Raw genomic sequence first — 19,796 nt, 5'->3', positions numbered from 1 at the left:
AAAGTAGTTATATAATTTAAAAAGTAATACATTGTCAACTATATAAATTTTTAATATAGCCATAAATAAATATATTTTTGGGAACATGGAAGAGTGTAATTTTCTTTCACTTTCTTTATATTATTCGATTTATATTTTTATTGAATATGTTTTATTTGGAACTTTATATATTTTTAAATTTAATATTTTTAGAAAACTTACTATTTTTGAATTACTCTTTGGCGTATTTTGTGGAAATACAAAAAAGGAATAGATTAATCCTTTTAATTATCATTGATCTTTTCCTAGTCATAAATATTATATTAATCGATTATTTGGTTCATGAAATATTTTATATATTCATTGACTTAAAACTTTCAATATCTGTCACACTAATTGTAATTATAAAATATTTTTAATATCCTAAAATTTTACAAAATTTACGCTTTTTGTATTAAAATTTGATACCAATTGTTGTGATGATCCAAGTCTAGGGTTAGGTTATATTCAGTATAAGAGAAAACATTAAAAAAGCTTTTAATTATCAGTTATTAGTTAACCTTTAAATAATTTTGTGCTTTAAATTGTCTTTTAATAATGTATCAAAAAATTGTGTCGTCTAAAATTAGAATAGATTAATAAATATAATTAGTTGTTTATAAACAGAATCGCTTACGTAAACTGTTACATAAAAATATAACTTGGAAACTCGTATCTGCTTATTTGATTCTTAACCTAGATTGAATAGTGGGCTTGTATAGAGTTTTTTCTACACTAAAAATAAATCGAATTTAAATATCGAAGAAAAAATTATAATTATAATGAAAGCGGGCGTAATATATTGTATAAATACATAATTTATCCGTGATTCGATGCTAATTTCAAGTTCAGCGAAATACTTATAATAATTGAAACAGTCAACTAGCCATAAATTGCACGTTTTGTTAATTTTTGACTTATAAAAACAAGGTTACTTTTATGATTTTTGCACACACTATGTTTGGAGGCAAGGCGACGAACTACAAATTAATCGTTGTCTACTACGATTAACATCGAAAACATTTTTCTGGTTGATTCCTTGTTCTCTTCTACGTGCCGTTGATGGTGTGATCCGTTGGTGGAACGGACACATTAAAATTTATAATTTTCATTTCAATTTTGCGCAGTCAAGATCGCCGGATAAGCGGCAACTAATTAGAATTTGTTCACGCCATTGAATAAACTGTACGTTCAACCTACCTCCAACTGTATCCCGAAGAGGACACGTGATCGGTCTTGTTTGTTCCGTAGTTCCAGGCCATTTTGCAGTGGGGCCTCGACTATTGGGGGAATCACGTTCTCTATTGGGCTCATCTGAAATTAAAAATTAACAGTGAATAATAATATTACACATTTTCATTATCTGCGGATTGTCCCAAAGTGAACTTCTTTTATACATTGGCAAAGTGAAGAAATCAGTAAACGAAATATATTTTTCGCTTATGTTTATACATATTATAAATGTAATTGAAAATTTATGAAACAACATGAAGTCTCGATTAAAATACCCGAAACTAACAAATTTAGATGAACTGTGGTTATTAAATGAGGAGTCGTGGAATTTAATTTCAATCTTCAAAGGATGCCAACAAAATATTAACAATCGTTTTAAGTTTAAAGTGTAGTACTCGGTGGTAATATTAAATTTTTTTATTACTTGATAAACATTTAAAGACGTAAAGCGCATAGTTCGTACATTTATGTCGTTAATTATTTTATTGATCAACGGTAAACAAAACATGTTATCCTCCATAACAATGACGTAATTTAATAATTTCTAGTTTCCTATGACAAATTCACATGCTAAAATAACCATATATATCTTTGTAACATCTTTTGGTTTTGTTGAACACTCCGAATCAGAGCATAAACGAATGTGCATTTGTCGTCTTAATTATGGACTAGATAATTGTGTAGTGTAGTACTTACGTCATGTATCTTAGAAATCCTATATAATGAACACTATAACTTCCTATAATGTAACTGACAAATTTGTTAAATAAAAAGCAAGTGAATAGTTCGATGCTGATAACTGAAAATGATTCATTTTGCGGATTCCATTATCAATAATTCAATTATGTATCAAACAATGTTAAATGCACAATGGAAAATATGTCAGAAAATGTTTTCTTTAGTATAAATAATATTTAAAATAGTGCCATTTTTATTATATAGGTACTCCCAGAATAAATATGAAAATATTCAGATTTTTATATAATCAGTCTTCTCTAAAGTTCATGAATATGTATTAGTTTATTTAATATTTAAAAAGTATATGTTTAAAGCAAGAAATTCATTTTGTGAATATTGTAAACATACTTATACGAGGGTGGTCTGAAAAGTTTCCGACCTCATCCCAAAGATCGCGGCACTCATTTATAAAAGCGTAGAACGTAGTTGTGCATCTTTTGACAATTTCGGCCTCATTGGACGCGGAGTTTTTAGTTGACAGTCGTTTGAGTGAGTCGATGTAAGTGTTTTTGTGAAAATGGAAAAAATTGAGTATCGAGCTTATTAAATTTTTGTTTTTGAAAGGCAATATGTAAATCAAAGACATTATGTATGGGGACTCTGCACCCTCAATTACCACACTGATATTTTGGGCAGCTAAATTTAAACGTGGCTTGGGAAACGATGAACTTTTGGGACGTCCAAAAACTGCAACTACTGACGATAACATTGCCAGATAGTGTTAAACGACTGCCGAATTACATTATAAAGCAGCAGATTAAAATATCCAAAGAACGTGTCTGTCACATATTAAATCAAGATTTAGACATGAGAAAGCTATCCAAAAACGTGTTCGAATAAACATTTCCAATGCTCTGTTGTCGCAGTTTAGGCGCAATACATCCGCCGATTAATTACTGTAGATCAAACTGTGATACACCATTATACATCCGAAACAAAAATATAGTCGAAACAGTGGACTGCAAAGGCGGAACCGGCTCCGAAAAAAGCAAAAACTGTTTTTTCGGCTGGAAAAGTGAAGGTTGACAGCTTTTTGGGATAGTCACGGAATTATCTTAATTGATTTTCTACAAAAATGAAAAAAAAAAAAAAAAAATACAGGAGCATACTATGCATCATTACTTGGCCAGCTGAAGGCAGAAATTGCTGAAAAACGATCACATTTGCAGAAAAAGAAAATTCTGTGTCACACCTTAGCGGTTTCCATGGCAAAAATCCACGAATTACGGTTTGAACTGCTTGGCCATCCAACTTGCTCACCAAATCTAGCCCAAGCGACTTCTTTTTGTTCCCTTATCTAAAAACTGTGCTCAGAGGACAGATATTTTCGTTAAATGAGAAGGCAATCACCTTTGTGAACCACTATGGGGGCGTCGCTGGGAGAAATGTGTAGAGTTACAAGGAGACTATGTAGAAAAATAAAAAAAAAAATAAGAAAAAAATTGTTGTATCATTGTTAGGTCGGAAACTTTTCATATATATATATATATATATATATATATATATATTGGGTTGGCAACTAAGTAATTGCGGATTTTTTTAAGAAAATCAAAGACAATTTTTTCAAAGAACTAAATAACTTTACTCTGTAATGTATTGCCCATTTTGATCAATGACCTTTTGCCATCTTTCAGACAGCATCATAATCCCAAGTTCATAAAACTTCTGGTTTTTATTAGCAAAAAACTGAATCAGGTACGATTTGACATCATCATCATTATTGAAATTTTTACCATTCAAGGAGTTTTGTAAAGATCGAAACAAAATGTAACCAGATGGTGCAAGGTCAGGACTATATGGTGGATGTGGCAAAACATCCCAACCAAGCTCCAATAATTTTTGCCGAGTGACCAAAGATGTGTGTGGCCTTGCTTTGTCATGATGGAATACAACACCTTTACAATTTGTCAATTCGGGCCGCTTTTCTTCAACTGCATTGTTTAATTTTATTAGTTGTTCAATGTAGACAACAGAATTGATAGTTCGGTTGGGTGGTAAGAGTTCAAAGTAGACAATTCCTTTATAATTTCACCAAACTGATAACAAAACCTTCTTTTGATGAATACCAGCTTTTGATGTTGTTTGAACTGGTTCACCTGGCCTGCTCCACGGTTTTTTCCGCTTGATATTGTTGTAAACAACGCATTTTTCATTGCTACTTATCAGTCGTTTTAAAAATGGATCATTTTCATTACGTTTCTTTAGCAAATCGCGGCGGTTAATGCGTTGCGTTAAATGCGTTTCTTTCAGTTCGTGAGGAACCCATAGCCAAGTTGTTTTAAGTGATTTTCAACGCATGTATGAGATACCTGAAGCTTCTCTGCAATCTCACGTGTTGTACTGTGACGATCTGAATCGATTATTGCTTTGATTAGGTCGTCATCAACTTCAACTGGACGACCAGAGCGTTTATCATCTTTGAGTGAAAAATCACCAGAACGAAATTTGGCAAACCAATTTTGAAACTGCCGTTCTTTTAAGACTTCGTCGCCATAAACAGCACATAACTTTTTGTGAGCTTGCGATACGTTTTTCCCTTTGCGAAAATAAAAAAGCAAAATATGACGAAAATGTTCCTTTTGATCTTCCATCTTTCAACGAACGCCAAACGAAAACTACGCAACCGATCAAAAAACTTTATTTACTGATTGATAGCTGAATTTCCAATTATCAAATAACAAAATGTGTTTTACATTTGGACTACGCCAGCAAACCAAAAATTCAGCTGAAGCCATCAATGAGTGAAATCCGCAATGACTTACTTGCCAACCCAATATAAAAAATCAATTAATATTATGTTAGAAAACAACATAGGACATAACTATTAATTGTAAATTATAATTATTTGGTGTAAATTTTTCTCCGTTAATCTGACATTAATAGTTTAGACAGTAGATAGTACAATATACTATTTAATTATTTAAATATTCCCTCGGTGATAGTGCTAAACTCGCTTTGACTTTTTATCAGCAATTAACACTTTCACTGTCCTTAAAATTTAATCCGGCGATATATTTCAAAACTCTCACCGCAACATTATAAATCTGATAAAGTACACTGCCTTGTATGTTAGACCCAAGACAACCTTGTCTTTCCTTGTCGACCTCTCCAATGCATATTGATTGTAAGAAATAACATTCTTACGAATGCAACAATTACCACACACCTGTTCGATTAATGGAGTGTAATAATGAATTTTATGATAATATAATACGGAATATTTTATTATCTGTTGATAGATCTTAAAAATATTCGTTTGACACAACAAAGATGACGTTCGGTATATTGATTTTGTATAAAAATGATCAATTTGGGAATAGGTTGACCTTTAGCTTTCCTGTGATATAAGTTTAATGAAAGGACCAACATTCATCTTTATTTGACTATCTAGATACTTATTCTAATAGGTCAGAGTTAAATTCTACATTTAAATATTAAGAATTTAATAATAAACTTATTTTATTCAAAACTAGATTTTGATCATTATATTAATGTAGATTAAAGGAGTATTTTTAGAACTGTTGTAACATTTTAACTTTTCTGTATATTATTTATCTAACAAAATATTTATATGAAGTATCCCATAAGAAAGAGTATTGCATTTGAACTAACTTATTTAATTTTAAAGGGGACTCCTGATATTTATGAAACAATTTTACTTTACAGTATAGCATATTTTTATATAATATCATTGTTCAAACTTTTTTTTTTGGAATCCTAAAGTATATTACTGTCAATTAAGGGGTCTGAGTTATTTATATACGTTTAAATATTTCAAAATAAAACATTTCTAGTTATTAGGCATCATTAATTTTTTTTCAACTTTATCAGAATAATAAATGTTGACATTGTTTTTCAGAATGACAATGAATGGGAAAAATATACACATTTTCTAGTAATAAGTGGTTGTCAGAAGTCTAATTAATGAAAATATCACAGCAAAGTACCATTTTTAAATACCAAATCCAAAATGATAATAAAAAAATATTTAAATTAAGTTGTAAAAATTGTAGATTGTAACTATCAATTTATAAGTAAATTCGTCTATTCTAGTTTTAAAATAATACAAATAAATTAAATTATCAATAAAATTAACTATGTGTGTATAGTGCAAACTATCGTAAAATGTGACTTTCTACATATTCGTACCACTATAATATCAATTTTACATCCACAATTTTGAAATTTAATAGGCCATCGACTAAAATATTGCACAACGTAACAGTATATTAGCATGTTATTAAAATATCAAATCCACGAGTTACAAACACCAGTAAATTGATATATTATTTTGTAGATGACTAGTCAGAGGAATTCGAAATGCTAAGAATTGCCCAAGACATGCGTGTCCAAGGGGCACACTACGTAACCGCATCAACGTTAAATATCAAATCACTCAATAAAAACTCATTTCTTAGTAGTGCTAACCGACGTCATGAGTTATTATAAATTATAAAGTGAAAACGACATTAAAGCCCCCTAATTATGGTGCACGTTCACTTAGACGAAGAACTGGCAACCTAAAAAAGAAAATAAATTTAATAGAAGAAAACACCATTATCGTCATTTTTAAAGTCCCAACGGAAAGTTCACTTATCGAAACGTTTAGCAGACGTGCCACGGTGCATTATTAATTTCCAGCTTGAATAAAGATAACGACGTTCAAGGAAAACCGAGGATATTAGCCTCGACGATTACACAAGGTACAATTCAGTTTTTTCCGCGATCGACATTACCGAAGGTAAATGTGCCCCGTTTTAATTTTCCTGTTGTTTTTTTTTATTTTTGTACTCGTACAGTTCAATGTCGCGCGTGGTCTGACAAATGAACGCGATGATAACAGGCTCATGTATTATTCATTTGTCGTGAATTTCCCTGCATATTGGATAACTGATCTGAAATTGTAATTTTTTTTCGAGTGTTGATATTTGGCACGACGATTTTATGGACTGGGATAAAACTAGTCGACATTTCATAAGTTTGATATTCACACTACATTTTGCAAAAAACTCCGATGTCTGCACGAAATAATCGAAATAAATGCATTTTATTTGTTCTATATATAAAAAAATATGTGAATATGTATTAGATATTATTTACCATTAATGTCTTCAGTTTCTCTGACTTTATTTTATTGGCCAAATTCAATAAAAACTATTTAATATTGTTCTATTGTTAGACATAACGAAAACTATTATATCTATTCACAATTGATATGAAAACAAATGTGTAGTACTATAAACATTTTATAGGCTATAACACATTTACGGATTTTTTATATTTTAAAACAAACAGTAAAAAAGTATATTATATCTATAAAAACAAAAATATTATGTAAAAATGACCTTTATAATGTAATTTTATTGATAAAAAATATTAAAAAACAAGTCAAAATAAGAATAATGTAAAATTTGGTTTTAGTATGTAGGTATTATAATTACAGTGGTGGCCATTATTATAGGAATTCCTTAAAATATTTTAGCCATAACTCTTTTATTTAATGCGAACTGTGTCCGTGAAACAGATATATGTCAACCTTATATTTCTTGTGTTGATATACGGGATCTTTTTAATAATTATTAATATTATTAATTTATTAAGAGCATCATTTCTTCAATATGTGAAAGCCAATTGTTGTTTAACATATACCTGTATATAAATTAGTCTAAGGTGGTCTAGCCAGAAGAACTGAAGCATCCCCACAGCATAATTGAACCGCCACCATATCTCATTGTGGGTATAACAAATTGACTCTGTAGGATGTTTAACATAAGCCGAACCATCATTATTATAAATTAAATTTAGACTCGTCCCTTGAACTGAACTTTCATATTTTTAGTAGAATACGGCGTTTCCATCTGTAGGTCTGGGAACTAACAAATCCCCACTAACCATATTTTTAAAGTACTTGAACTAATTTCCGAAAGACCCATAATATAAAATCAGGAACAATTTACTCAAGTTTCTAATTACTCTAATTTACATGTATGAACCCTTTTAAGCTGTAATTATTTTATACTTACCTTATTAATCAAGAGTGAATAAATTATGATAAAAGTAAGGAGTAATAATACATCAAGTCAATATTGATTAGTATTTATTAAACACGAATAACATCTATAAAGGCACAAACATCTTCAATTACACTTGAAAAGACCCGCTTGAAATGAACAAGCACTCTTACAATCACCTAATCATTATTGTGGAGTGTCTTCAATAATAATTGAAGTGCTTTATGGGTGGCCCATCCTATTGATAAATAAATTAAAATTACACAAACAACACCTACAATTGTCGAATTAATTTATTAATTAATTATTATCTGCCTCTCAGAAGAGATCAACGTTGGAGGAATGTGAGGAACGAAATTAAATTAATTGTTGATACACAAAGCGAATTTATAAAAAAACATAAAATTCCTACTGCTTAAGGGTGACGTGAGGGAACAGTATTTGTCGACGGTACACGTGAAAAGTAATGTTATTAAGTATACATTAAACTGTCACTCTCTGTTAACGGAACACAATACACTAATCGATCGTGAACTTTTAACATTATCTGTTTACTTTGACATTAAATTAAGTTTTAATAGAATCTGGGATCAATTGTCGGATGTACGGGACGTTTGTCTTTTCCACAAAATATGGCATTAAAAGAACCACGATTCAAATACAATCTGTGAATTCTTCCAGTGCCAAGACTCGTAGAAAAGTTTCCACAGATGTACAGTATTTTATTTATTACATTATATTATTTAAATATACATATACTAATACGTATAAACCAAGTGTAACCAATTTTGTTAACTAAAATTAAAATTTTAATAAAATAGTTCTCTATGAGTTCATATGATAACCTCCATCCAATTTTCCACTATTATTCATTTAAAAGTTTATTAATTTTCGACTTTTTATTTATTAAAATGGTATATCGTAAGTATTTAAGTTGTACCAATTAATATACTTTTAATTGTAAATTTTAGAAAAGTCTCTTAAAATGTGTTTTTACAATTTGAAACTGAAAGCTCTACTGAAAAGTGAAAGTTATAAAAAAAAATTGTCTCCAATAATAATCATTAAACTATAAAATTTAGGCCACAATTTTGAAATTAAACGTAATTAATAATTTATTATGTCATTTTAGAACATTTTTGGAAAGGAAAAAATTTACATAAATCTTAAACTATAAAATTGTTAATTATATACATTAAACATATTTTAATTGTGAAACATATTTTTGGTTAAATATAATAAAAATTCTATATAAAATATAAAGTAATTTTTAAATTCTTTTAGTAACCAAGACCATATGGTTTATTTCAGACAATATTTTAGAAACAGTTGGATGAAATATGAACACATTATGTTAAGTAAGCCATATTTTTTCATTTAAACTGATTAATGCGATCTACAAATTATTTGTTATTTTGTAAATATTTGTAATTATTTAACTGATTTTATAAATTAATAAAATTATTTATTCTAATTACAAATTTGCTTTAATTTAGGATTAATAATTAACATAAATAATTTCATAATATATTTCTATCAATAGTTACATAAAAAATATTTATAAATATTTCGTCGTTTATTTCATTTATGTAATTAAAGATACTGACTAAATTTTTGTTGAATATTAAAAATATTATTATATTTTTAGAAATTATATAAAAAAACGTTTACTAAATTTTAAGTTAATATTTTTACATATTTGATTATTATGGGAAAAATCTTAATATACATTTTATAATTTTATCTTCAGTTTGAAGGATGATATGAAGAAGAGCGTATTAGATATTCGTAAATTTTGAAATTACACCGGTTTTGTTATACATATAGACATACTAATAAATACGATTTTTCTAAAATGTCCACGAAATGGTCTTATTTGAATAAACTGTAGTCTAATATCGATATTTTTAATCTGATCTTGAGTCACTTAATGCATTAGATTCATGAACTACCAACTGAACCATTCGCACATGTCATCAATTAAATTAAAAACTCAAGCAATTACGAATCCCGCGTGCAGTCACTAATACACCACGCATCGGACGATCTCCCACCCCCGAACCGACGGCCGGCCACCCCAACTAGCAACGCATAAATCAAACATCGGGGACACAGGCACCGTTCGCACGAAAAAAACCACTAGAAAACTTTCAGCAGTTCAGGTGCGATGTCAATGAGGAGCGCAAGTCAGGTAGGGCGGCCGCCGCCGCCGCCGTCGCCCCGCCGAACTCGCTAGGATGCACGCACCCGCTAATCTATTCCAACAATCAAAACGTGACGTCACCGAGTCACGATATAACTGCAGCAGTCGATAGCCGTAAACAACTGCGGCAGTGCGACCAAGTGGCTTTTCGGGGGATGACTTGCAGTTCGCCGTCGCCGCGGTCGTCGCCGACGTTGTGGACGGAGATAAGCGCCCGCCGGTGCCCACTTCATTTCGATTCGCAGGCCGTGCCAGGAAATTGGGCCGGTTTTCGTGCCCACAAACTGATCAGGGGTTGTGTTTTTCGTGTGACCTTATTTGAATATAAATATGATTTTTGAATACTTATTATGCAATGCTAAAATGGATTATTAATGTACGAGACAATAAATTTTCTAATTTTCGTCCAGAAAAGTCAAGCACGAACCCTTTATTTTTATGATGGTCAACAGAAAAAATAAGATTTTAATGTCTCTAATTTTAATGGTCTGCAACCAAATTTTGAAAAATAAGAGTTACCATAGCTGATAAATTATTATAATTATTAAGTCACTATAAATATTGATAAAATAAAAATTATAGTTATATATCTAAAATGTATATTAACAAGTAAAATTTAAATAATAAGTATGCAATCTTGTAAAAAACGTATATATTATCAATTTTATTTTATATATATACTATCAATTACTTGATAACTCGAGCTTAGATATCTCAAATGTCTTAATAATTCGAACAAAGTATTTGACGTTAAATTAGATAAGCCAAACTTTTGGAGGAAATCCCTAATTCCTTCCTAATTTTAATGATCCTTAATGACTGTTAAGGCAATATAATTAAATGATAATTTAGAATAGGAAAAATTCATTTGACAAAAAAGAAAAAAAAATAAGACTTTTCAAAATCAATGAAATCAAAGAAAACTGTTTTGATATCAATTTTTGCTTATCCTTATTAATGTTATCAGCCTCACTAAGAGGCAATTTTATAAGCTTACAAATATTTATCAAAATTTTGGACTGGACCTATTATTTTACTGTGAATATTTAAAAAAATATTGTACAAATATATATTTTTTTATTTATCAATTTTTATGCAAAATAAATACATTTATAAATTCAAATTTATAGGTTTTAAAATTAAACAATTAGACTTTTACAAAACTTTGAAATATTAATTATATTTCACAAATGCATATTTAATTAATATTTTGCGACGTTATCATTTGACGATTTTGTCCAAATAATTTATAAATATTAAATTTTCTCCATTGTAATACAATTGGTTAAAATATAAAAATTAATTAACTAATATTTCATTAGTATATATAAAAAGTGGACAATTTTCAAAACAAAGTAAATATCTTCTTTAGAGATGAATAAAATTTATATAGTTTAGAAAATGGTGAATGCGCCATGTATTGGATAGTCATGACCAATTTTATTCATTACCATATAATTTAAATATTCAGTCATTTACATCTACATTTGTCCCCGAAGTTGCGTGAAACAAAAAACCATTTCACACGAAAGTTAATTTCCCGAATCAGCCGTAAAAATTCCCGTATCACGGTGACTCTTAAAATACTGTGGCTCTAGTCAGTGACAACCACCGCACTAAATTAGATCCATTGTACCGTTTTAAAAAGGCTCTGTAACAGCCGATAGGTAGCACCATTTTTACTCTTTTACAAGGGATTCACCGACCCATTATCTCTCGTCCCCAACATTTTATCCATTCCGTTTTTGCAACTGCGACAATTTGACTAATTGTTGCTTGACATAAGCCTTTCATTAACCGTTTCATTCTGAGGTTACCGCATACAAATTAATGAAAAGGTAGAAAATGTTACAAAAATAATAACTGTGAGGGTCGTTAATTGCCTGTTATAAATATCAATTAGCACCTGATATTATTATCAGTTTAATTATAAATCTGGAACCTATGACTACTAATTAATATCGAATGGCACAAAGCTTCAATAATTCTAGAATGAATTTTGAATAAATTGTGGCTTAACGAAAAGCGAAACTAACGATCTTTTGTGCCCGGCACATACCCCAATTTAGGTTTGTTTAGATGGAGGCTACGTGATCGTTAAATTTAAGCAAATCACTGGGAATCACGCGAACGCGTATCGCCCGTTTGTGACCCTTATGTCTGGTGTACGCACGGTTCACCTACATAATAGTTAAGGTGGAACTAATGTTCGCGTAAAAAATCAATGTAAAAGGTTATTATTGTCAAGCATGGTATTGATCAAAAACGAAAGGAGTATGTGCCCCCGTGCATTAGGCTTAATGACACCGGCTGCGACAACGGGGTGTACCACCACATTATTTTGGCAGTGTCGCAACGAAAATTAGCAATGTAAAATGGTAGATGCATATTTACAATAAGATTTAAAAGTTTTACAGTTTTGAAGAAGAAAACATTTATCATTTTTACCTATATACAAAATACAATAAATTCTAAAAAATATTCAGTCATAGAATAAAATAATAATCAGTAAAACTGTTGATTTCTTAATATTTAATTTTTATATTGATTTTAAAAATTGGTTATATTCTTTAATTTCTTTGTAACTTCCTTTTCCTTCGTAATTTTTTATATTTTAATTTATATTTTATTAAATATATTTCCGTGAAAGGAAACAAAAGCAAAATAAATTTTTAAAAATAAATATATATAAGGAAAAGGACGCATTAAAAAAAATATTGGTTGTCGATAATATGACTGAGTAAATAGGTTTTTAAGGTTATTCATACACCCAGGTGTTTTTAAAATAGGTGAGAAAATAATGAAGAAAATGTAAATAATTTTTTTATGTATTTTTTTTAAGGAAATAGAGTCTTTAAAATTTAAATTTATTATTTTTTTCTTATATTTGTGTAACCTTTGTCCACTTGTATTTAAATTCGGTGTGTATTATCCTAAAATATCTTACAATTCAATTTAATTTTTTCTTTCTATAATGATAGAGTAGTGTAAATTTAGGTGAGTTATCTATTTTAGCCATATTTTCTACGACACTATTAAACTTTTTATATTCCTTGAACAATTTGGAAGAAAAAATACACTGTTGATTAATATTGATTTGTTTTAATGTTTGAAGAAAGTCAAATTGATTTTCATACAATAGGTTAATAACATAATTTTTTATTAGTTTTAATATTTAAATAATGAAAAAAGAACATTTACTTATATTTTTTAATCACTTAATAAATCTAACTTTTATAAACATTTAAAAAACAAGGCATAATTTTTTTTTAATATTTTCCATGATATTCACCCATTATTAATATAGTTTTAAAACATATTCAGTGGCGTATTAAAATAACGAAAATAATTCCCTAGAATAATAGCACTATTACATATTTTAGGATAATACATGCCAAAAAAAAATTTGAAATTTAAATTTGGGAGGTTATGTTCAGAAAAAACTTTAGAAAAAATTTTATTTGGATATTCTTCTTTAATGGATGTGTTTTGTTTTTTACCACCTATTTTAGAAAGCCGTTGTATATGTCTTCAAAAAATACATACTGGTAAAACATTTTAAACAGAAAATAAGTATTAAATATTAAAAACATTTTTTAATTTGGTTTTAGCACTATACTATATTTGATATTATAAACAGAAAACACAGTATTAAGTTTATATTTCATGATTTAAATTCAAAAGTAAAAAATTAAAAAACGCAGTTAAAGTTCAATAACTCCAACTATAACTAATCAAGAAAAAATCAACTTATCAAGACTTTATTATATCAAGTAAATTGCAAATTAATTAGACCACATCATAGAAACTACTAACTGAATAAAAAACACTGTTTTTTTATAAAAGTAGTCCTGAAATATACATAAAAACAGTTTCTAAGTTAGGCATCCTTTTTTTTCCAATTTAGCAACTAAAGCTACATTTGTGATATTTGATAATTTATCTTGTGAATCTTCGCCATATTGTTTATTCATTTTACTTGTTGCAACTTTTAAACTACAGTTAAACATTAAAAATTTCAAAACTTTCTGATTTCAGTTTGGCTGAAAAAAAAATCGATAAAATTAATAACAAAAGATATTCTTTTTAAATCTTTTATAAAATTGATAGATGTTACTTTGTTTATTTACTTGTAAAGTTCATTCAAAAATTTATTTAAAAAATATGATTAATTTTAAACTTAATGGTGCCAAATGTTCTTCTCAAATTATTAAGGAATTGAAGTTATTGAATTGTCAAAACTATATACTAATGAAATTTTTATATTTTGCTTGTTCTCTGTAATTATATAAAATAATCCTTATATCATAGAAAAATTTAAAATATAATAAATTAATAAATTATTTTAATTAAATAATTGAAATTTAAAAAAATTACGATTTGTTATATAAATAAATGTAACACTTTCATGTGTTACGACCGGGTTAAAATTTATGATGTATTGTCCAATTTCAAATAATTTTGTTTTATTTTGTAATACTGTTTCAATTTTTATTAATCCTTAATATATTAAATAGTTTTTTGAATCTTATTGTATAATATTTTTATCTATAACTCGTTAGTTGGTAATCACGAAAAGCGCTTGTTTTATTGATTTTATTCCAAATAATACAATACAAGTATATGTAATGTATGAGGGTTAAAAATTAATAATTCAGCTTACATTTTCATTTACTAACTACTAATTATAGATCATAGATATCATTCAAACATAAATTGAACTAATGATGTATAAATTCTCATAAAACTCAACTAAGTTTATATGATTTTTATTTTTATTTTAACAGCGCCATCTATAATGAACAATTAGTCACTGTATTTACAATAAACAGTAATTTATTACATTTAATAGCTATAGTGGATTTATTTGTTTACTGCAGGCGACAGAACTGTGCGTCATTTTCCGATAGCAGAACTATTTCATTTGAGTGTTTTTTCAAGCACTAATTATCTATGCATAATAAGTAGCCGGCCGGCAATTTATTGTGCATTTAAGTTATGTTAAATTTACGGCTTTAGATTAGATAAATCGCATAGGAAGTAAAAGTGACTTCGCGTAAATAAATGCCATAGATACGTATAATTGGCGACTATGACGGGATTCATGTTGCGACATTTTGAACGTTACACTTGGTCGAATATGTACAGTTTACAGCTACGGCTTAAATTAGACGGAAACAAAATAAAATTGTGACATTGTTACCTGCACATCCCAAACCAAAAAAAAAAAAAAATAACGTACAAGTACACAAAAGCGAAAAAACCTTACGGCAAAATAAAACCAACTAAAAAAATCCACATATGCACTGAGGATGTGGAGGGTGCGAAACGAAACCAAATGGCTGAAACTGAAAGAACTAAAATCACAACGGAAAGAACTGAAATAAACACTGATCTGAAACCACTGAAATTCACGTGAAAACTGTAAGAATCAAGGTGGCAGGTTTGACGTAGTATTCAAATGTTTCAACAATGTACGTGACGCCTGGCAACGGTGGCGCATGCGTCTTCCTTTTGTCCAGTCAAGGCTCACCCGACGCCGGAAGTTGCCGTCATGCAACAGTGCTATTTTGTTTCCCCAACCATGCCACGAATATTTTTATTCGATAATGCTCATTATAACAAAAAAATGGGCCAATATACACTGGTCCAACCGAACGAAAAACGAAGCAGCTGCGACAAGGTAAGCGTACCCCCTGCGGTCCATCAGGACGAAAGCTTTGAATTTAAACTGTGCGGTACTGCCGTACAGAAACTCTTCGTACTATCTACCTTCAAATCTTTATTCACATTTTTAAGTTTCGTGTTAATTTTTTTTTTTTTGGTTTTTTCGACCACTGTTGCTCGCGAAGTTAATCCAAAACAGAACAGTCTGTGCCCTCGTATATTATTTCGTGTGTCGTATAAGGACACGAGAAACATTAATATCACAAATTTCTTTCTTGGAAACATTCTCTATGCTAACCAGACCAACATAAAGTTTTATTGATCTGGAACGGGGAGGAAAAATATGCTTTCGCAGGCCAGTTAAATTTTATACGCCAATAAAATTTAAAACCTTCATTAGATGCCAATAAACCAGCCACAGTTTCAATTAACTGATAAGAAACGGCGCTACAGTAAGCCGCAAGGAAATTAAAAATAAGATCTGATAAAGGAAAAATGTACGTTACATATGTACATATTTGGGTTGTATAAAAATTGACCAATATTCCTAACATAAGTTCTAATTAGAATTACTAATAATTCGCCAAGACCTCTCTAACTTCCCTTTAGACAAAGATCTTTTGAGTCAGAAAACTATTGCAATTTAGAAGTTTGTTTTTTATATTATTTTATAATTGAATTTGTCATCTTAAAGACAGTGAGAAAAATTTCTACTTACTAATTTTTTAATTGAATCATTGAAGACTTATAAAATAATGATTTTTATTTTATCAGAAGTTCTTCAGTAATTCCATTAAGAAAAACATGATATTTAGTTTTAAATAAAATAGATTAAAAAACTAAACCTAAACTGCTTTAAGAGTAATATTGTGTTACCACTTATTGACTATTATCAAAATTTCCAAATTTAATATAAGAAATAATCCCAAACCTAAAATTAATGGAGTTTAGCATGATGTCAAAAAAATAAAATAAGAAAAATAAATAAGCTATTGAAATGTATAATTGTGTTTCAACCTACAAGGAAAATTTTTGAAATATATTAATTTAAATGAACTGACAAAGACTTTCTTGGAATGATGTTTTTTAATTTAAGACAAGTTCTTTAGCAAATTTGTTAACAAAAACATCATTTCATATTTTAAAATAAGATAAATTAACTCCATTTACTGACTATTATCCAATTTTTCAAATTAAACTTAATACACAACCTGAAAACCTCTAATTGAATGACCAAATGCCATGATTATAAAAAAAGAAAATAAGAAAAATAAACAAGTTATTACATATAATTGTGTGTTTTTCATTTCTTCTTACAAATAAAATTATTTAAGTCCGTGAACACTGAGATACAATTTCATACAATGATATTTTTTATTTTACGAAAGGTTTTCAGCAATTCTGCTAAGAAAAACCTCATTCCACAGTTTTAAATAAAATAAATTAACTACTCATAAATAGTTTTAGATTTATTAACCACCTACAATTTACTAGCCATATATACAAATTATATTTAATAAACCATCTCAAAATGTCCAATTAATTGACCAAAACCCAATTGAACCAAACTCATTTCATCCCTGAGTCACGCATCATTATCAAACACAAGACGTTCACGGGGTCGTAATTCTTTTCCTTATTCCGTACACCTTCGACAGTTATTAACTCACCACCATGTTCGGCGTTGCCATCTGTCCATCCCCTGTTTTATCACCTGCCCCAATTTCCATTTAGCCCTCTTTTTCCTTCCCCCTATGCGGATAGGCGCACGTAAGGCTCGACTTTTAATTATCGCCATGTTTACGCAAGGTGTTTTCCTGCAGTACGGAATAAATATTTTCTGACAAACACGCAGATCCTTCCGTGAGTGCACTGTTGCATTCTGTTTTGTTGCCACTGATTTATAATTGCTAATTTTTGTAATTATCTTGCACTTTTTGTTTTGTAAGAGGTTTAACGAATTTAAATGGTAGTGTGATGTATTGTGGAGATAGTCAAACCTTGAGATTGCACGATGTAAAATATCATATTTACTAGTACAGATAATTAGATATTTACAAAAAAATAACAATTAATTAAAAATAACACATTTACGCATTAATTTTAATAATTGGGGGTTAATTAACAATGTTGTGAGGATTCTGATGAGTGGCATTAAAAAATATTTTTATGTGCACTTATCATTAATTAAATTTAATAGCGTTTAATGCAGTGTTTTAATGAAATCAAAAGTGGATTTAATTGTGCTTTATGTAACATCTGTAAGCTGGGAGAGCGTGAATAATAATAACAGTTGTTGGTCATTGTTAAGTACCATCTTCAGTTGCTTCTCCGAGTGGTTCTGTAGTAACCTAAAATTTAGTAACGCACTTAATACCTACCGGACTAGTTCGGGATTAATAATACCACAAGAACCCTTCACACCTTACATTATTTTATTTGTTTAGGTGCTTTAGAATAACTATTTGCCTTGTTAGTAAATGATAAAAATAATGACCACACACGATGCAAGTTTAGTTGCAGAACCGCAGTGAAATTATTGTGTCCCACAGCTCAATTTTTGAATATTCCGGTTGGTTTGATGGCTTTTTCATTAGTTTCATCTATTTCGTTTGTGTATTTTAACTGCCGACACCTGAATAAACCATGATTCAATTTGTGTAATGTGTCTGGCCTGGATAGGGTTCGATTTGCATCGATTGGAATTAAATTAAAATTGGGCCGGCATAATTCGCTTTGGAAATGTTTTTGAATAAATACATGAAATTGTATCACGACAGACGAATAAATAACCCTGCGGCATGCCACTTATAAATTAGTTTGTCCTATTTTAAACCTACATCATTATGAGTTTGCTTGAGCCTATCGATAAAATCCGGGCAATATTATGTTATTTTTGTTCCGGATCTATTTTTATTTCATTGTGTATTGATTTCTACTAGGAAATGCTGTAATAAAATAACGAAAAACGATTATTGCCATCTTTAAGTATTGTCTGCATATTATGAGTTCGCGGAGAAAGTTTTTATTTGTTTTCATTTGTCAACACACAATTTAAGACAAAAAGGATTAGGTTGAGTGACCTCTATGGTTAAGTTTATGTATTAGTTTTCATGCATTAGTCTTATTTGGAACACGAAATCGTTTCTAATATTATTATCGAATTAACTGCATTTCATGAAACTTTTGTTTATTGGGTCTATTAGAAACATCTGTTCTTTATTTAGTATTGTAAGGTAATTTACGAGGAATTTAATTTAATGCAATGTAATTTGTGCAGTTGCAGAATATAATATGAAATGAAAATGTCTGATCGAAGATTGGTAATTATTTCAAAATACTTGATTGTACATTTTTGTCATTGATGGTGGGTGAAAGGCAGGAAAACTATTTAAATACAGTATGTGAAAATAAAATATAAGCATAAAATTAACTAACATTTTAAAGAAAATAAATATGAAGACGACATTTAGATTTGTCAAATGTCAAAAATTGAGATTTCCTAGAATTCTTCAAAAAATTTTGTAATAAAAAAGGCTAAAAGATTATTTTACACCAAATGTATAATGTGAAAAACTAAATAAAAAAATAAATTACAATTTGGAAAAGTAATGAAATTGTTTACACAAATTTGTAGAATTTCCAATAATAGTCTGGCAAAATGCAAGAAAAATGTATCACACTTTCAGAACTACCTTTTACTGTTGCTTGTCTTGTTCTGCATCTGTTACGATTTCGTAAAAATACACATGTGAGTATTTAGATGTGGATAAACCAGATGACATGTGATTTAAAATTTTTATAAAATCAAAAATTTCTTAAATTATTTATTACTTTCAATAAAATATGTAATTAATATATTTGGTAAAATTTTTGTTATGGAAGACTGAAAAAATATTTTTTCAGGAAATTTATGATATGAAACG

At 29.1% G+C, this 19,796-nt stretch overlaps 1 protein-coding gene across 1 annotated transcript in view; it reads right to left on the bottom strand.

Annotated features, from left to right (window-relative positions):
* Nucleotides 1-19,796, bottom strand: part of LOC109594240 (ras-GEF domain-containing family member 1B-like) — a 122,303-nt gene that overhangs the window by 65,396 nt on the left and 37,111 nt on the right. Inside the window, exon 2 of the mRNA XM_049963230.1 lies at nucleotides 1,219-1,332. Within this exon, the coding sequence (XP_049819187.1) occupies nucleotides 1,219-1,332 (114 nt within the window). The remainder of the gene's footprint in view (nucleotides 1-1,218; nucleotides 1,333-19,796) is intronic.

The sequence above is a fragment of the Aethina tumida genome, chromosome 2 (genome assembly GCF_024364675.1).
Source record: "Aethina tumida isolate Nest 87 chromosome 2, icAetTumi1.1, whole genome shotgun sequence".
Taxonomy (NCBI): Eukaryota; Metazoa; Arthropoda; class Insecta; order Coleoptera; family Nitidulidae; genus Aethina; species Aethina tumida.
This window is presented reverse-complemented; position numbering and strand designations above follow the sequence as displayed.